Source organism: Pongo abelii, chromosome 1 (genome assembly GCF_028885655.2).
Source record: "Pongo abelii isolate AG06213 chromosome 1, NHGRI_mPonAbe1-v2.0_pri, whole genome shotgun sequence".
NCBI classification, from domain to species: Eukaryota; Metazoa; Chordata; class Mammalia; order Primates; family Hominidae; genus Pongo; species Pongo abelii.
This window is the reverse complement of record NC_071985.2, coordinates 188,002,618-188,020,082: the sequence shown is the minus strand read 5'-3', so window position 1 is coordinate 188,020,082 and position 17,465 is coordinate 188,002,618. Positions and strand designations below refer to the sequence as shown.

The 17,465-nt window shown below is 46.9% G+C and overlaps 1 protein-coding gene across 1 annotated transcript in view; it reads right to left on the bottom strand.

Moving 5' to 3' along the window:
* The window catches only part of ZSWIM5 (zinc finger SWIM-type containing 5), a 281,205-nt gene extending 267,041 nt beyond the window's left edge, over nucleotides 1-14,164 (bottom strand). Inside the window, exon 1 of the mRNA XM_054535682.1 lies at nucleotides 13,912-14,164. Within this exon, the coding sequence (XP_054391657.1) occupies nucleotides 13,912-14,125 (214 nt within the window). The 5' untranslated portion in view covers nucleotides 14,126-14,164. The remainder of the gene's footprint in view (nucleotides 1-13,911) is intronic.
* Nucleotides 14,165-17,465: the final 3,301 nt, after the last annotated feature.

Genomic DNA, 17,465 nt, shown 5'->3' with positions numbered 1-17,465 from the left:
CAGGTGCTGGAGAGGATGTGGAGAAATAGGAACACTTTTATACTGTTGGTGGGACTGTAAACTAGTTCAACCATTGTGGAAGTCGGTGTGGCGATTCCTCAGGGATCTAGAACTAGAAATACCCTTTGACCCAGCCATCCCATTACTGGGTACATACCCAGAGGATTATAAATCATGCTGCTATAAAGACACCTGCACACGTATGTTTATTGCGGCACTATTCACAATAGCAAAGACTTGGAACCAACCCAAATGTCCAACAATGATAGACTGGATGAAGAAAATGTGGTACATATACACCATGGAATACTATGCAGCCATAAAAAATGATGAGTTCATGTCCTTTGTAGGGACATGGATGAAGCTGGAAACCATCATTCTCAGCAAACTATCGCAAGGACAAAAAAACAAAACCGCATGTTTTCACTCATAGGTGGAATTGAACAATGAGAACACATGGACACAGGAAGGGGAACATCACACTCTGGGAACTATTGTGGGGTGACGGGAAGGGGGAGAGATAGCATTAGGAGATATACCTAATGCTAAATGACAAGTTAATGGGTGCAGCACACCAACATGGCACATGTATACATAGGTAACAAACCTGCACATTGTGCACATGTACCCTAAAACTTAAGGTATAATAATAATAAAGAAAAAGAAATCAGACAAAAATATGTGTGTATAGACATAGACATATAGATATATATGACTCCATAAAAAAAAAAAGAAAGTGATCTTTGTTCTTACACCATATGGTATAATAAGCACCTTTTTTCTTCAGGAATGATTGGATGTTCATAGAAATGCCCACTTAAATTCCTAGAGGCCAGGTGTGGTGGCTCACACCTATAATCCCAGCACTTTGGGAGGCCAAGGCCTGCAGATTACCTGAGGTCAGGAGTCTGAGACCAGCCTGGCCAACATAGTGAAACCCGTCTCTACTAAAAACACAAAAATTAGCCGGGCGTGGTGGTGCACGCCTGTAATCCCAGCTACTCGGGAGGCTGAGGCACGAGAATTGCTTGAACCCAGGAGGCAGAGGTTGCGGTGAGCCAAGATTGCAAACTCCACTCCAGCCTGGATGACAGAGCAAGACTCTGTCTCAAAAAAAAAAAAAAAAAAAGTTCCTGGAACTCTAGGCTGAGTCGGCAGAAAGGCGGGGACATGTTTATTTATTAGGGATTGTAATTGGTGAGTAGTAACAGAGATCTAATTAGGATGGCTTGCACAAATTTATTCTTGCACATAAGAGAATTCCAGAGGCAGGCAGACTAAGACTGGTATGCTCTAGAAAGTCACCTAGGATTCTATTTTTGTGCTTCACCATTCTTTAAGCAGCTTCTATCTTCAAGGTTAAAATGTGGCTACTGGCACTCCAGCCATCATATCATAGTTCTGGGCAGGAAGATGAAAGTAAGAGAATTAAAGTTAAAGGGCTTCTCTGGAAGCCCTACTGCTTATAGCTCATTGGCCACCCTATCTAAAAGAGAGGTTAGGATGTAAAATTTTTCCTCTAGACATGTGGCCAGTAAATTTTCCCTAACTAAGAAGGGAAAAAATCAGTATTAGATAGGCAATTAATCGTCTGTAGATCAGAAGAAACAAAACACGGCCTGGCATAGTGTGTGAATGTGTGTGTGTGTATATGTATATATATACAGATATATATATATAGAGAGAGAGAGAGAGTACAATGAGATTTATTATAAGGAAATGGCTCATACAGTTATGGAGGCTGTGAAGTCCCATGATCTGTTATCTGCAGGCTGGAGACCCAGGAAAGCCAGTGATGTAGATTTCAGCTTTAGTCCAAAGGCCTGAGAACCAGAAGCACTGATGGTGAAAGTCCCAGTCTAAGGGCCAGAGAAGACCAACGTCTCAGCTCAAGCCATTAGGCAGCCCCAGCAAACTATTATAGCCCCATTGACTGCAAAGTCAATCATTAGCTCAATTTTATAGGTAAGAAAACTGAAACACAGAGAAGTGACATGACTTTCCCCCTCCTCCAGCTCATAAATGACAGGCTAGGGATGACAGCCCAGGTTTGCTTGACATAGAGACCCTGTGGCAACCAGGGTCCTTCCTTCCAGGGCTCTGGGCTACTCAGAGATTTGACAGAAATGTGGTATACTCCCACTCACCTCCCCTCTCTCCCTGACCTTTGTGAGTTCTCTTGACCTCTTTCTCCGAGTACCCCAGCCCAACCCCAGGCATCATCAGTGACTCCCTGGCACAATTAGCTCTTTGCTTTCACTCAGGTAATTCAGAAATCTTCTGTGCCCTTGTAGAGATGCTCTTCCCTGAAATCCTCACATTTTAGAACCTATATCACCCCAACATCTCCAGCTAGTGTTCATTGGGAGGGATCTCTCCACCACTTTCTGCCTCTAGAGAGCTAGCCAGGGGCCAGGACAACTAGGCAAGCAGGCACTGCACCAGCTGCGCTCACAGCAGTTCCCATGTGACATTCTATTTAATCCTCACAACAAACCTGTGAGTTCGGCATTATTATATCTTCGTTTTATAGATGAGAAAATGAAGGCACCACACAGTAAAGAAACTTCCCTATGCCAGGCACAGTGGCTCACACCTGTATTCCCAACACCTTGGGAGGCCAAGGCAGGAGTATCACTTGAGCCCAGGAGTTCAAGGCTGAAGTGAGTCACAATCACATCATTGCGCTCCAGCCTAAGCGACAGAGGAAGGTCCCTGTCTCATTAAATACATAAATAAATAAATAAAAGAAACTTGTCTAATGCCACATAGTGATACTTGACCTAGACTAGAGAAAGCTTCCTTGAGAAGCTTTGAGCTGAAGGAATAGAAAATAGAAGAATATTGCTATGGTCTGAATGTTTGTGTCCCTTAAGTTTCATATGTTAAAATTTTAACTGCCAAGGTGAAAAGTATTGGGGGGTGGGGGCTTTGGGAGAGATTAGATCATGAGGGTTCCTCATGAATGGGATTAGTGCTCATATTAAAGAAGCTCAAGGGAGCTTGTTTGCCCTCCCAGCATGTGAGGACACAGCAAAAAGGCGCCATCTGTGAACAGGAAGAGGGCCCTCACCAGACACCAAATTTGCCAGCACCCTGATATTGGAGTTCCCAGCCTCTAGAACTGTGAGAAATAAAGCTCTTTTGTTCTATAAGCTACCCAGTCTATGGTATTTTGTTATAGCAGCCCAAACGGACTAAGATGTGTATCATGTGCAAAGGTCCTGCACCAGGAGAGAGCCTGTGTGTTTGAGAGAAGATCATGTAGCTGAAGCAGGGTAAGAGAGCAGAGCAAGAGGGGCAGAGGCCAGGCTAGACAAGGCCTTGGAGGCCTCCTTGAAGTTTTGGATCTCTGTTATAAGAGCAACAGGAAGCCATCAGCTGGATTTAAACAGAGAAATAATGAAGTAAAGTCATCAGTGGGTTTTAAGCAGTTGGAAAAGATTCTTCTGGGACAGTGTAGATAAATGATTGCAGGGCAAGTGAAATGCAGGGAGACCATTACTGTCCATGGTGGGAATCCAAACAAGAGACGCTGGTAACGTGGATTAGGACAACAGCAGTAGAGACAGAAGTGAAAATGGAAAGAAGTGGATGCTTTCAAGAGCCATGTAAGAGAGAAAACTGGCAGCATTTGGTGATTGGATACGGCTACAGGGTGAGGGAGAGGTTGAGGTCCAGGTTTCTGGCTGGTGCAACTAGCTGGATGGTACATATTTCACTCAGATAGGGGATGCTGGGCAAAGAAAAGATTTGGGGGAAACTGTGTTCATCTTGAGACATATTGGATTTGAGTAAGACACCAAAGGGGAACTATCCAAAAGACAGTGGACATGGGAACTCGAAGGTCAAAACAGAGGTGTAGGCCGGAGGTACATATTTGGGAGCTGTAACCAGGACCAGCCCAACTGCTAAGCACAGTAGAGACATGAGTGCCCCAGCACTTTTAGGGCTGACAAAAATGCTGTAATTCCTGATATGGTTTGGGTGTTTGTCCCCACCCAAATCTCATGTCAAATTGTAATCCCCAGTGTTAGAGGTGGGACCTGGTGGCAGGTGATTGAATCATGGGGGTGAACTTCTCATGAATGGTTTGGTACCATCCTCTTGGTGCTGTCCTCACAATAGTGAGTGAGTTCTTGCAAGATCTGGTCATTTAAAAGTGTGTGGCACCTCCCCCGCCCCGCCCTGCCCTCTTGCTCCTGCTTTTACCATGTGATGGGCCTGCTCTCCCTTCACCTTCCACCATGACTGGAAGCTTCCCGAGGTCTCCCCAGAAGCAGATACCACTATGCTTCCTGTACAGCCTGCAGAACCATGAGCCAATTCAACCTCTTTTCTTTGTTTTTCTTTTTCATTTTTTTAAATAATTGAGACGGGATCTTGCCATGTTGCCCAAGCTGGTCTCAAACTCCTGGGCTCAAGTGATCCTTTTGCCTCAGCCTCCAAAAGTACTAGGATTACAGGCATGAGCCACCATGCCCAGCTAAAACTCCTTTCTTACAAATTACCCAGTCTCAGGTATTTCTCTCTCTTTCTTTTCTTTTCTTTCTTTCTTTCTTTCTTTCTTTTCTTTCTCTCTCTCTCTCTCTCTCTGTCTCTCTCCCTCTCTCTCTCTCTCCCTCTCTCTCTTTCTTCTTCTTCTTTTTTTTTTTTTTTTTTTTTGACAGGATTTCGCTCTGTCGCCCAGGCTGGAGTACAGTGGAACAATCTTGGCTCACTGCAACCTCCGCCTCCTGTGTTCAAGCAATCTTCCCATCTCAGCCTCCCCAGTAGCTAAGACTGCAGGCACACACCACCACAACTGGCTAATTTTTAATTTTTCTGTAATTTTTGGTAGAGATGAGGTTTCTCTATGTTGCCTAGGCTGGAGGAATTTCTTTCTAGCAGTGCAAGAACACCCTAATACAATTCCCTTTAAATCAGAAGAAAAAACAAACTTTTAAGTCAAAGGTTTTTTGGTTTGTTTGTTTGTTTTTGAGATAGAGTCTCGCTCTGTCACCCAGGCTGGAGTGCAGTGGCGTGATCTTGGCTCACTGTAATCTCCGCCTCCTGGATTCAAGCAATTCTCCTGCCTGAGCCTCCCGAGTAGCTGGAATTACAGGTGCACACCATCACACCCAGCTAATTTTTGTATTTTTAGTAGAGACGGGGTTTCACCATGTTGGCCAGGCTGGTCTCGAACTTCTGACCTCAAGTGATCTACCTGCCTCGGCCTCCCAAAGTGCTGAGATTACAGTGTAAGCCACCGCACCCAGCCTGTTTAAGAGACAGGGTCACTCTGTTGTCCAGGCTGGGGTGCAGTGGCTGGATGGTAATTCACTGCAGCCTCGAATTCCTGGGCTTGAGTGACCCTCCTGCCTCAGCCTCCCAAGTAGCTGGGACCACAGGCTTGACTGCGCCTGGCAAAGAAGATGTTTTAATAAATAATATTAATATAATTTATCTTTGTGCTAATGCAGTCATAAAACATAATGTTAAAAAAAGTTTACAGGCCGGGCGCAGTGGCTCACACCTGTAATCCCAGCACTTTGAGAGGCCAAGGCGGGTGGATCATGAGGTCAGGAGTTCGAGACCAGCCTGGCCAACATAGTGAAACCCCATCTCTACTAAAAATACAAAAATTAGCCAGGCATGGTAGCACGTGCCTATAGTCCCAGCTACTCGGGAGGCTGAAGCAGGAGAATCGCTTGAACCCGGGAGGCGGAGGTTGTGGTAAGCCGAGATCGTGCCACTGCACTCCAGCCTGGACAACAGAGTGAGACTCTGTCTCAAAAAAAAAAAAAAAAAAAAAAAAAAGTTTACATAGGAAGGGGCCCACAAAGTCTTAATGCTGCTCTGTTTGTAACAATAAACATGCTTTCTGCTATAACAGAAACCCACTGGCAATGGCTCCAACAGTGACAATGTTTAATTTCCCTTGTGTGAGGAAATTCAGCGTTAGTGTTGCCTCCAGGGTTGGCAGATCGAGTGCCCTTAAAGGCAAAGACTCCTTCCATCTCTCCACTCTGCCACCTTTACTGTTGGCTCCATCCTCAGGTGTTAGCAAAACAGCTGCAGCAGTTCCAGGACACCTTCAGACTTAACAACATTCCCAGGAAAAAGAGATACTTCTGTTTACATCGCTCTCACCTAGGGGTGAGGAAACCATTCCCAGAAGGCCTTCAGCAAACATCCTTGTTATGGAATAAATGTTTGTGTCCTCCAACATTCTTATGTTGAAACCCTAACCCCCAAGGTATGTATTAGGAGATGGGGCCTTTGGGAGGCGATTAGGTCAGGTGATTAGGTGTTTGGTGCCCTTACAAAAGAGACCCCCAAAGAAGTCTCTTCTTATTTTATTTTTATTTTTTTAGAGACAGGGTCTTGCTCTGTCACCCAGGCTGCAGTGCAGTGGCACTATCATAGCTCACTGCAGCCTTGAAATCCTGGCCTCAATTGATGGTCTTGCCTCAGCCCCCAAGTAGCTGGAACTACAGGTTCTATGTTGCCCAGGTTGGTCTTGAATTCCTGGCCTCAAGTAATCCTCCTGCATTGGTCTCCCAAAATGTTGGTATTACAGGTGTGAGCCACAGTGCCCGGCCCCCAGAGAACTCTCTAGCCCTCTTTCTGCCAAGTGAGGTCACAGCAAGAAGACAGTCAATGAACCAGGAAGCAGGCCCTCACCAGACACCGAATCATCCCATCATTTGATCTTGGTTCCCAGCCTCCAGAACTGTAAGAAATACATGTGTATTGTTTGAACCATCCAGTCTATGGTATTCTGTTATAGCAACCTGAACTGACTAAGATGGTCCCTTTCATCTCACTGAGCAGGGCTGGAGCATATCTTCATTCCTAAACCAACTACTGGCAAGAAGGATGGAATGAATGTGATGGGCTAAGATCAATCATGCGGAGTGGAAGAGTGCTTAGGGAGTCAACCCTATGCCTTCTCTAGAAGTCTTTCTCCGGGAGGTGGGAATTGAAGCTGAAAGCATGGATGAGCTCACCCAGAGAGTGTTCAGAGGGAGAAGCACAGAGGACCTAGGAGCTTCAGTTGAGCTGGAAATCCAGCTCAACTGGAAGGCTACAGAGGCAGAGACTGAATCAGTTATGGCTCCTGCTGCAGAAGGGCTTCCTGTCTGATGGAAGAGACCACCATCAAATACAGTTACAGATGGACCTGAAGTGTAGTTGGGTCAGCCTGTGACAGTAAACTGGATTGAAGTCCCAGTTGTGTATTAATAACTGTGTGACTTTGGGCAGGTTACTTAAGCTCTATGGCTCAGTTTCTTCCTCTGTAAAGCACCCTATACATAGTAAATATGAAATAACTACAGTTATTATTGTCCATATGATTATCATATTTAGGTGGTGGGAGGCCAATGGATGGGATTTAAGCAGGAAAGCATCTTAGTCAGCTTTACATTTCAATCAGGTAGCTTGGGCAGCCTGTGTTCTGTCCCTGCTCAGAGGTACCTCTTACCCTCACTGAGTTTCCATCCATCTTCCCCCAGAACTGAGCCCCACCAGACCCTTTCAGGCCCCAGCAGCAGCTCCACAAAATCTCTGTTGATTTTAGCTGTGCTTCTGTGCCTCGGAATAGGATGAGTTACTGTCCCTCATTTCACCTCTGTCCACTTGGCATTGTTGCCGCTCCAAGAAATTAATCAGGTTTATTAAGCACGACCTCTCTTTTGTGAGCCCTGTTCCTGGCCTGCTGATCTGTACCTGTCTGCTGCTCTCCTGGCTCGGCTCAATTGGAGAGGCCTCAGCTTCCATTACTGCTTTGGTGGGGGCAGGGATAGGCGGCCGGGTGGTCACATCTTTTGTTTGCAAAGACTGACGCACCAGGCTGGATCAGAGACAAAGGCAGGATGCTCTGCTAGAGTGAGCACAAGGCCCTTTGTTGCCATGGCTGTGAAAAAATAGGAACAAAAAGGATAAACGTTGCATCCAAATATGCTAATAATTAACACTTAGCACCATGGATATAAAAAGCACTTAATGCTAAATTACAATGATCATAATAGCTAGTCTTTATTCAGCCCTACTCCATATGGCACCGTGGCTTGGTAGCTAAGTATGTGTGAGCTAGAGCCTAAGTGCTTGGGTCCAAATCCTGGCTCTGCTATTTACTAACTCCGTGACCTCGGGCAAGTTACTCAAGCTCTCCTTTCTCAATCTTTGCATCTGTAAAGCACAGATAATGAAAGTCCACAGCTCATAGGGTATACGAGTTCACACCATGCTTAGAAAGCACTTCAACATGGCCTGCCACATAATAAGCACTCAATGAATATTCTATTTTTATATACATTTTTATAGACATTGATCAGCAAATTTGGACCTCAAAACAAACTTGTGACATAGATATTATTATTCCTATTTAACAGTTGAGGAACCCAAGACTCAGAGAGGTTGAGTAACTTTCCCAAGGTCACCCACCAAGAAAATCGCAGAACCCAGTTCTATCTGACTATAAAGTCCTGTGCTTTCCACTGCACCATGAGCTTCTGGCAAGAAGCCCCAGGTCAGTGTAAGGGTACATTGTTGATGACTGTCTCACAGTTCCCTCTTCCCTTTAGTCACAGTTGGAACACACTAGGTGTTTTCAGAATGAAGGACAGAGGAGTCCCGAGTACAAGGCAGCTTCATCAATCGTTTCTGTCCACTCCAGCCCTGCATTATGCTCTCAGCCTGCCCTAGAATGTGCAAGGCCCAGTTCTCTGGTAAAAGACGGAAGGCCAGCTGTGGAAGGACAGAGACCTGCCCCAGCTCTGATGAGGACTTGCTCAAGCTCCACCTGTCCGATGATGTGGCTAGCTGAGTGGAGCCACAGGGCAGAAATTGGCCACACCACAGGGCAACGGGTCACACCAGACACAGGGGCTGGGTAGGTCTGGGGCCAAGGTGGCCTTGGCAGATTTTTGTACCCTAAGACTCCTGGACAGAGTCAAGGAAATGCAGTGAAACTGCACAGCCTAAAGCCCACTGCATTTGAATAGCAGCTCCCTGCCAGGGAACTTAAGATTCCTGAAGGATGTTTGTATTTTGTTTTTTAATATGAAGGAATCCCAGAGTCTGGCTTATTACACCTCCTGTGGAGGGGACATCTGGCTGCCAGGCCACTGCCCATCACAGTCAGGCCTTGGTCCATACCTGTACAAAAGCAACTTTTGTTCAATATTCAAAAGCAGCTCAATTCCTAAGTGACTGCCTGGGCAAAATAAAATTCAGCCTTACTATGTCCCTGGGAAGGAGAGAAGCCTGGCTATACAATTAACTGCAACCATTCACTGAGCATGACCCTGGTCACAGCCCCTACCCAGCACTTGTCCCTCCAGTTTATGGCTAACTCCCGTGCTCTCCCATGTCCAGACATCCCTTTGCAATCATATGAGAGTCGGCTAGGTCCATCCTGGACTCTGGGAAACATAGCCCTGGCTCCTCAATTAGGACCCAACTTGGTGTCAGAATAAGGGCCCATGAAGGAGCCTCCCTGGATGTCCCCAGGCTATGTCTACATTTAGCTCAAGGTGGCAGAGCCCACTCATGAAAGGACAAGCAAGCTGTCAATGCCATGTGCCCATCCCCTTCCCCAAGCCCTGATCACATGCCCCCTTCCTCAATCCCTTCCACCCACACCTGCCTCTTGCTTCCCATTCATATCCCTGGGTTCTCAAATGAAGATTAGAGCAGCAGAAAAATGGCCAGGCTGCAGGTTCAGGGAAAATTGCAGGAGCTCTGTGATTGAACAGACATGGGTTTGAATTTCACCACTTAACACCTGTGTGACTTGGGCTGGTCACTTAATCTCTGAGTCTCAGTTTTCTCATTTCTAAAAGGGGAGTAATCTGTACTCTTAGGATTTCTATAAGGATTAGAAACAATATGTTTCTATAACAAGTGTGTTATACCCAGTGCGGCTCACTAAATGGTAGCGATTGCCTGACAAAGGTGAGTCTCTTTATATTTATTTACAGTGTAAATACTGTTTCTCTCTTAATTCTTATAATCACCAGGCTGCATGCAGGGTCTGCCCACCACAGATGTTGCTGTGAGGGGTTTGGCTGGGTTGAAGCTAAGCCCTCTTGCTGGGCCTAGACCTTGCTCCAGGTCAGATATGGGAGTTTTGGCTCTTCTGACTGTGGTTGGGTGACCAACTCTCCCAACTGCCTGGGATTATCCCAGCTTTAGCACTGAAAATTCCTTGTCCTTGGAACACTGAAAGTTCAGTCCTGGGAAAACTGAGATGGTTGGTCATCCTATCAAGGCAGCTGGCCAGGACAGATGGAAAGGTATCAGACCTGTGGAAAGAAGCTGGGCCTTTCGACAACCTTTCCAACCTGCCGGATGAACACACCAGGCTGGGGACCACTCAGCCTAGACTGAGTTAAGCTGAGGCCAATGATGACATCTACAGGTCATGTGAAAAAACTGCAGCCTAGGAATCATCCACTTAGCCCACAAGTGGTTCGTTCATACATTTATTGTGGTTCATATATTATATGTAATGTGAATAAACATATTCATATATTTATTGTGCTCTCAACACTGGGCATAAGTCTTGGGGGTCCTGGAAGGCATCCGCAGGCAAGTGAAATTTATGCTGAGGCCTGGTGATTGAAAAAGTGTTAGCGAGGTTAAGGTGGGAGGGAAAGAAAGAGCATTCCAGGATGGAGAAAACAGCAAAGAAAAAAGCCCTGAGTGCAAAGGAACAGAAAACCTTCAAGAAACAAATTACGGCATGGGGAAGGGGACAGCGGTAACCAAAAAAGGCTGGAGAGTTTGTCTGAGCCTAATCAACCATGGAAAAAGTTTCTGCCTTTACCCTAAGAGTAATCAGAACTTATTGAAAGGTTTTAAAAACCAGGATAGTAACATAATTAGATCTGCATTTCTCAAAGTTAACTCTGGCTACAGGGTGGAGGCTGGTTTAAAGAGTAGCAAGCCTACCACTTCAACCCGGGGGGTCAAGGCCACAATGAACTGAGATCACGCCAGGGCACTCCAGCTGGGGGATAAAGTGAGACCCTGCCTCAAAAAAAAAAAAAAAAAAAAGAGTAGCAAGCCTAAAGCCAGAGAGGCAATTAGAATATCATTGCAGTGTCCAGGTGGTACAGAAGGTGATGGGGACAAGAGGAGGAAAAGAAAAGTATAAAAGTGACCGTTGGTAAGAAATAATAGAAATAATAGAAAATTGGCCCGGTGCAGTGGCTCACGCCTGTACCCAGCACTTTGGAAGGCCGAGGCGGGCAGATCACGAAGTCAGGAGATTGAGACCATCCTGGCTAACACAGTGAAACCCCGTCTCTACTAAAAATACAAAAAATTAGCCGGGCATGGTGGCAGGCGCCTGTAGTCCCAGCTACTGGGGAGGCTGAGGCAGGAGAATGGCTGGAACCCGGGAGGCGGAGCTTGCAGTGAGCTGAGATCGCGCCACTGCACTCCAGCCTGGGTGACAGAGCGAGACTCCATCTCAAAAAATAAATAAATAAATAAATAAAGGAAACAGAGCGAGACTCCATCTCAAAAAATAAATAAATAAATATTGGAAAATTAGCCAGGCATGGTGGTGTGTCTGTGGTCCCAGCTTCTCGGGAGGCTAAGGCAGGAGGATCACTTACAGCTGGAGAGGCTGAAGGTTGCAGTGAGGCATGATTGCACCACTGCACTCCAGCCTGGGCAAGACAGCGAGAACTGTCTCAAAAGAAAAAAAAAAGGGAAAGAGATTATGGAAATAGAAAGGGCAGGGCCATGGTGATTGACTAGAGGTGCAGATTGAGGAATAGGGACATTCAAATAGCCAGACCTGCAGGTTTCTGGCTAGGAGAGCAGTGGAACAGCTACTGAGATGGGAGCATGAGAAGGGGGAGGATAATGTTGGGTATGATTGATTTGAGGTCCCTGTGGGACATTCAACTCAAGATGACAAATAAGCAGTTGAATAAAGGTTAGGAAGGGAGACTTCACTGTGTGGATCAACTGCATGTAGATGGTAACCAAAGCTCTGAGCAGCACCAACATTTCAGAGTGGGCAGAGGAAAGACAACATGGCTAGAGGAAAACCAGGCGAGTGTAGCACTATGAAAGCTGGGACAAGAATGTTTCACAAAGGAGAGAATGGTCAACTGTATGAAGTCTTTTTGAGAAGCAGTGAAATGAGATCTGAAGATTGTCCATAGGACAACATGAAGATCATTGGTGACCTTAGAGCCTTTGAAGGTGGAGTGATAGAGAGAAGCCAAATTAGAATGAGCTGTGGAGTGAGTAGGAGGTAAGGTGGTGGAGAAAGCGAGTGCAGACAATTTGAATAAATGTAGCTAAACAAGTCACCAGTGGGAGGGTAAATAGGTAAAATCATAAATTAAACACACACATAGCTTTTACCCCAACAATTCTACTTCCAAGAAATCAGCCTACAAATATACTCCACATGTGCACAAAGACCTACAGAAAAGATGTTTACTACACCATTTTATAAACAGCTACAATGTTAATCAATAGGGGGCTGGTTAAATTAATATAACACATCCACACAACAGGGTATTACGTGGCCATTAAAAATACCATGGTAGGCTGGGCTCAGTGGCTGACACCTGTAATCCCAGCACTCTGGGAGGCCGAGGCAGGTGATCAACTGAGGTCAAGTGTTCAAGACCAGCCTGGCCAACATGGCGAAACTCCTCTACCAAAAATACAAAAATTAACTGGGCGTGGTACAGGTGCCTGTAATCCCAGCTATTCTGGAAGCTGAGGCAGGAGAATCACCTGAACCCCGGAGGCGGAGGTTGCAATGAGCCGAGATCGTGCCATTGCCTGGGCGACAGAGCAAGACTTCTGTTTAAAAAAAAAAAAAAAAATCATGGTAGGGCCGGGCACGGTGGCTCAGCCTGTAATCCCAGCACTTTGGGAGGCCAAGGTGGGCAGATCACCTGAGGCCACGAGTTCCAGACCAGCCTGTCCAACATGGCAGAAACCCCCATCTCTACTAAAAAGACAAAAATTAGCCCAGCGTGGTGGCGCACGCCTGTAATCCCAGCTACATGGGTGGCTGAGACACGAGAATCGCTTGAACCCAGTGGTGTGCCACTGCACTCCAGTCTGGGCAACAGAGCCACACTCCATTTAAAAAAAAAAAAAAAAGTACATATGGTAAATATTATGTGTATTTTACCAAAACAATTTTTTATTTTTAAGGCACAGTCTTGCCCTGTCGCCCAGGCTGGAGTGCAGTGGCGCGATCACAGCTCACTGCAGCCTTAACCTCCCCCAGCTCGGGCGATCCTCCCACCTCAGCCTCCCGAGTAGCTGGGATCACAGGCCTGCGCCACTACGCCCGGCTAATTTTTGTATTTTTGTAGAGACGGGGTTTCACCATGTTGGCCAGGCGGGTCTCGAACTCCTGATCTCAAGTGATCCGCCCGCCTCGGCCTCCCAAAGCGCTGGGATTACAGGCGTGAGCCACCGCACCTAGCCGAAAAAGAATTTTTTAAAGTCACCATCTTTACGAGGTTTTTCTGGGCCACCCCCCGGTAAAATGTCAATCGCTCGACACGCCGGGAAAGAGTCGGAGTCCTGTGGGGGAGGCAGGGGCGTGTCCAGAAAGGCGGGAGCTTCCGGAACAGCTTAGAGCTAAGGGAGCTCGGAGCAGGGGCCGGGGCCGGGGCCGGGGGCGGAGCAGGGTGGGGAAGGGGCGGGTCCGGAAAGACGGGAGCTTCCGAGGCCGCCTCCACGGGAAGGGAAAGGGGCGGGAGCTTGGAGGGGGCGGGTCCAGAACGGCGGGAGCTTCCGGGACCGCCTCCTCTGGAAGGAAAAGGGGAGGGAACGTAGAGGGGGCGGGACCAAGAACGAGAGCGCTTGGGTTTCTGGGGTGTCCGCTGGCGCCCGCTGGGATTGGGGAGAGAGGGAAGGGCTGAGGCTCACGGTTTCGGAGTAAGCGGAGCGGGTCGGCAAGCCGCCGCGCCTGGGTTAAGAGCAGCAGAAGGAACGTGGCTTCATGAGTTCGGCTCCTCGGCCATCCACAGCCCGGGCCTCCGCCTCTGCTGACCTGACCGCTGTAGAAGGCAGAAGAGGCCTGAAACCTGCAGCAGGAGCACCACCCTGCCCCGCGGCCCCGCGCGCCCTCCAGTGGCGTCATCCCATCCGCTTTGATCTCGACTGGCGCGCCTACCCTCGGCAGCAGCACCCCTTGGGAGCGCAATGGCGGCCAGGCTCCGAGGACCCATCTTGCGAAAGTTCTGCGAGGTCCTGACTTTAAGGGAACAGGGGTCGTACGTGGGCCACGGCCGGAAGGGAGACCCAACATCCATGACGACGTCTACCCCCCAGCCTGCCCCTTCAGAGCCCAGTCTGTGTCTTGCATCAAAGTCAAGCACAGGGCTCTTGTAGGGCACCGAGCCCCAGCCAAAATCACCCTTTTCTTTCAGATAGCCCCCACTTACCCCCAGAAACCTTACTCTCTCCCTCGGGAGCAGGTGGGAAGTGAAAGGTCGGGGGGGGATGTTTCTGCTCCCCCTGTCTGTACCTGTGGCCCTTGAGTGGAAACACCCGCCGCTGGACCAAAGACCTGGAGGCTCCAGGATTGTCCACTTGGGACACTGACTATGAAGGGTCAAGATAGCCCATTCTGCCCCAGCACTCACAGAGCCCTATTACCAAGGCCCCTACCCCAAAAATCCACCATCAAAACCGGGGCCCTGCCAGTGCCTTCCCAGTGTTCAGGCCTAGGGAAGAATAGCCCCATTACGCCTGTTACTCCCGAGCCTTCTGCAGTCTCTCTCTGTGACCCCATGGCCTTTGCTGCTATGTCTGCCCTGGCCCCGCAGAGTGCCAGGTCAGAGCCATCCTGGCCTACATAGCTGGGCCCCGGTTCACAGGCTAAAACCTGGGCCTCCTGCTAGGCTGCAACTCCCAGCTGCACACCGCAACCTGAGACATCTCAGCACATTCTAGGAACTAGTAATGGGGACGCTTCCAACTCGCTGGGGAAGGGAGATGAGGGCCTCTAGCTCTCCATGCCCAGTCTCTCATCATCAAAGTCATTTAAGGCCCCAGCGACCCCGGGTTCAGCAGCATCCTGTTCATCATGAGCAGAGGGGTGACTGAATAGAATGGGAGGCAGGTGTGGCCTGAGCAGTTCCCAACTTGAATTTTCCTTTGAGCTTAGTGATTTGGGGCGGGGGATTGAGATATTTTCCTTTCACTTGTGGGAAATCTTGGGGCCCCACAAACCACTAAGCTGAAGGGAAAAGTCAAGCTGGGAACTACTCAGGGCAAACCTGCCTCCCATTTGATGCAAAGTCACTCCTCTGCTCACTGAGATAGACACATACCTGATTGCCTCCTTTGGAGAGGCTTATCAGAAAGAAAATAATGCAACCATTTGTCTCTCACCTACCTGCGACCTGGAAGCCCCCTCCCCACTTCGAGTTGTCCCCGCCTTTCTGGATAGAACCAACGTCCTTCTTACGTATATTGATTGATGTCTCATGTCTCCTTAAAATGTACGAAAACAAACTGCCCCAACCACCTTGGGCACATGTCGTCAGGACTCCCTGAGGCTGTGTCACAGGCACGCATCCTCAACCTTGGCAAAATAAAGTTTCTGAATTAACTGAGACCTGTCTCAAATTTTCAGGGTTCACATTTTGGTAACCATTGAGGGATTCTGAGTGGAGATGCCCCTGACCTTTGACAAATCTCCCATTGGTGCGTGGTACCATCATGAGCTAACTTTATGGCTCAAACCAATAGGACAATTTGCTGAGGTCTGAGAGGACCCCCTCCAGAGAGTCTCTGATCTCCCAAAATTTAGTCAAGATCTAAAGTTTATTTTGCTGTACCACTCCTCTTTTTCTAGAGTTTTACTTGCTTTCAACACAAGGAAGGCAACTTTTTTCCTGCTTCCATGACAATGGAATACAGGTAACTCCTATGGAGTTAGAGCTCGCTTCTAACAGGGAAGATGAGTTTGTTTGTTTTTTGTTTTTTTCCTGCTTCTAGGGTGGTAGAAAGCAGCCTTCAGCCTGAGACCCATCCCTAGATAGGTAACTGAATTGGGGTTTTTCTTGGATAAAGTTAAGATTAACAACCAGCTGGTCTTAATTTCTCCTTACCATTAGAGCGCTCAGTGATCATATTGTTGGTTTTTTGTTGTTGTTGTTTGTTCCAGTCTGAAGTTGTTGTTTAAGGATCCTAATTCTAGTTCAGAGATGCATTCTAAAGGGTCTTCTCTATTGCTTTTTCTCCCAAATTTAAACTTAATTCGGTTTGTCTGTGTGCATTTGCGTGAAGAGGTGAACTGTTGTTTTCATACGTTAATGACAGTTTTCTCAGCTCTGAAGAGAAAGGGCATTTACTCCTCCCAGCTGAAAGTGCTCCTGGGTGACTGGGGGGCCTCATGGGAGTCTCTGGGGGGTTGACCCCTTGCGACGTGCAGCGGCCCTGGAGGGAAATCCCCAACAAAAATTAATTTTAAAAATGGCTCATCCAGGAAATGCATATAAGGGCTGATCGCCCAGCCTTTTGAGCCTTTTCTGAGGTCATAAACCTCTGGAGAGAGAAACTGAGACATGTAAGAGGGTAGAAACGACTCAACGATGACACACTGTAGCGTCCTGCCCACAAGCAGCACATAGCAATCAAAAAACCTGGGCCACAGCTCAGTTCCTCCTATTAAGAGCAAAAAAAAAAAAGTGGAAAACAATTTAAGAATGAGGAGGAAACAAGGAGAATGACCCTCTTTTGAGCACTCCATAGGTTTTATGGCACATCTACTTGCCAAAGTTTATGTAAAATGGAAATAATATGGTCTTTGTGCACATTTACATTAAGGAAAAAGAGCCCTAAGATCGACCTGCAAATTATAGAGTTCCTAAGTGCTCTTTTTCTCTATTTTTTTCTTTTCTGCCTGCTCTAAATCTGCTGTGATTTTTCTATTAAGATAAAAACCACTGTATCCAACAAGTTATTTTTGCAGGCTGGTGAATTTGTGTTTATCTCATGGCTAAAAGTTCTGAAGTAAAAGCTATGTTTGTTTATGTGAGTGTCTGTGTGTGTGTATATATATTTAAAAGGCCTTTATAGTTTCTACAATTTTATGCTTAATTGGCAATTAAATCTGATTTAATTTCCCTCTAGCACAGCAAACGTTTTCTCTCCGACCTTATAACGTAAATTTTGCTATTTGACTTTCACCTAAGTTGTTTCCTTTAATATGCAAATTTAAGGCTATTTAGCTAAAAACTGCCCAGGGTTATGAAATAGGTCATCAAGAATCTGAAAGTCCAATATAGGGGGAAAAAAGTTTTCATAAATCTGTAAAATGTACTTCTATCGCCATGCCTAATATGTCTATGTATTTGTGTGTTGTGTACACAGTGTTTCACTACTAAAATATATAAAACAGTGCTAATTAATTGGCTTAAAATAATGAAATAAAAGCGCTTAAATCATATACTACAAAAGACTAGTGAAAT